Below are 1946 nucleotides of genomic sequence, written 5' to 3'. Positions count from 1 at the left end.
GCGAGAGAGCTGAGCCTGCAATACCAAGCATGGGTGTCATGAGTGAAGGCTTGATCTCTCCTAGTTAAGAAGCGCTGTTCTCATGCTGCCCTGCAGCTACAGGGGCCACAGCCACTGCCTTGCCTGCGCTGCCCAGCGTTTGTCTTTGGCCCGTCCTTTCCCCATCTACGCCCTACTCTTCACACACAGAGTCCACACAATCCCTTCCCCAGAGCCTGCGCTGATCCTGGCTCTGCTTGTGCTCCTCAAGCGGCTCTATCCTCCCTCCTTCTGCCATCACTTAGGGCTGTCTCACCCTCCCCAGCCTGCTCCCCCGATGGCCACTGTGCCAGAGCTCTCCTGGATAGGGAGTCCCTCACCAGCCTTGGCCACTGGTGGCAGAGCCCCGCAGGTACTCACCTACCCTTTTCCTGAGCAGAGCAAGGCAGGAGCGGTGGATGCCAGCACTCAGCCCGGGCAGTGCTTTTATGCCTGGCTGGCGAGGGTGGGGAGCAGCGGCCGTGCTGGGGGCACGTGGCTCATGGCAGCCAATTCCTGGCCTCCTCCCTGCGTGGTGCAGGGCTGTTTTGCTGATGCCGCTTCCTCACCAGCCCCAAGTCGCTCTATCAGCTCCAGCAATTACCCTGCTTGGTCACTTGACTGCTGCCACCTCATGGGTCAGATTGTCCCCACTGGCTTTTCATTATCTCCATGTGTCAGAGGGCAAGCAGCGTGACAAAGGCTGACTGCAAGTGCCAAGCGTGCCATGGCTCTTCCCCATGGGCTTGGTCTTAGGACATTTTCATACATTCCTTGCAAATCCACGAGGCAAAACAGACTGCTTTCACTGAGCAATAATTATTCTTTCAAAGGCTTCCTACACATGAACAACTGTGTGACGTGCAGCCTGTGTCCATTATCTACAGAGGCAAGAAGTTGCAAAATGCAAAATCAAAGGCACTGCTCTTGTACACTGCTTGCTCAGCACTGTGAACAACTCTCCACCTAAGACGAGCTAGCTTCTATCTGCCTACAGGTTCTGTATTTCAACCTCTCTAATGCTGGGGCAGAAGTGACATCCTACTTTTCTTTCCTGTTGTACGTTGTTTCAGGAGCATATACACCCAATTGGGCCTGCACATCATGAGATATGGCCAGCCGTGCTCCAGCACTGAGAGGGACTTTACAGTGTCTGTGGTGATGGGGAGGCACAGGTTTTTGTGTGGGAGATGTTAGCTGTTATGTAGCCCATAGGGCAGAATGGGGAAGGAAGAAAACCTGGAAGTAAGCATATGCTGTCGTGGCAAGGGGATGCTGACTCAGGGAGGGGCAGGAGCTAGGGAACCCCGTCATCATGGGCAGGAAGGTGCTTCCACCGCTGCAGATTGGTTAAGGCACTGCTGAGCCTTGGCAAGGCCGGTATAAAAGCTGTGCCTCTGCCAGTCTCTCCCAACCACCACTCTGGTCGCCTCCTCCTCCAGGAACAGGGTAAGTCTGTGAGCGCTTGTCCTTCTGGCCCTGTGCACCAGCCCCAAGCTGTCCATCTTGGGAGTTACCCTTTGCTGCTCTCTTACAACCTGTAACTCTTGCAGAGCACCATTCCATTGCACACCAAGATGTCTTGCTACGACCTGTGCCCACCAAGAACCGGCGTTGCCGTCCCCCAGCCCATCGCTGAGAGCTGCAACGAGCTGTGCGCCCGCCAGTGCCCCGACTCTTCAGCCTTCATCCAGCCACCGCCTGTGGTTGTCACCTTCCCCGGCCCCATCCTCAGCTCCTTCCCCCAGCAAGCCGTGGTGGGCTCCTCCGGAGCACCCGCCTTTGGGGGCAACCTGGGGCTGGGAGGCCTCTACGGTGCTGGGGCCACTCAGGCCTCGGGGGGTCTCTGCACCTTTGGCAGACCCTACGCTCCTGCCGCCTGCAGCCCTCTGGCTCTGCCCCGCTACAGCCAGAGGCTCTGGAACTCC

At 57.4% G+C, this 1946-nt stretch overlaps 1 protein-coding gene across 1 annotated transcript; it reads left to right on the top strand.

The window, feature by feature from the left end:
• Nucleotides 1–1329: 1329 nt before the first annotated feature.
• Nucleotides 1330–1940, top strand: LOC133221195 (scale keratin-like; the record flags this gene model as incomplete). Its single annotated transcript, XM_061369901.1, has 2 exons — nt 1330–1467; nt 1572–1940. A coding segment is annotated over exon 2 (345 nt), but the record flags the coding sequence as incomplete, so codon positions are not given.
• Between the last annotated feature and the right edge of the window lie 6 nt (nt 1941–1946).

The sequence above is a fragment of the Neopsephotus bourkii genome, unplaced genomic scaffold (genome assembly GCF_033783945.1).
Source record: "Neopsephotus bourkii isolate Nb327-2 ecotype Australia unplaced genomic scaffold, CSIRO-AGI_Nbou_v1 NB_158, whole genome shotgun sequence".
NCBI lineage: Eukaryota > Metazoa > Chordata > Aves > Psittaciformes > Psittacidae > Neopsephotus > Neopsephotus bourkii.
Note: the sequence above shows the minus strand (reverse complement) of the source record. Positions and strands in the feature narration are given on the sequence as shown.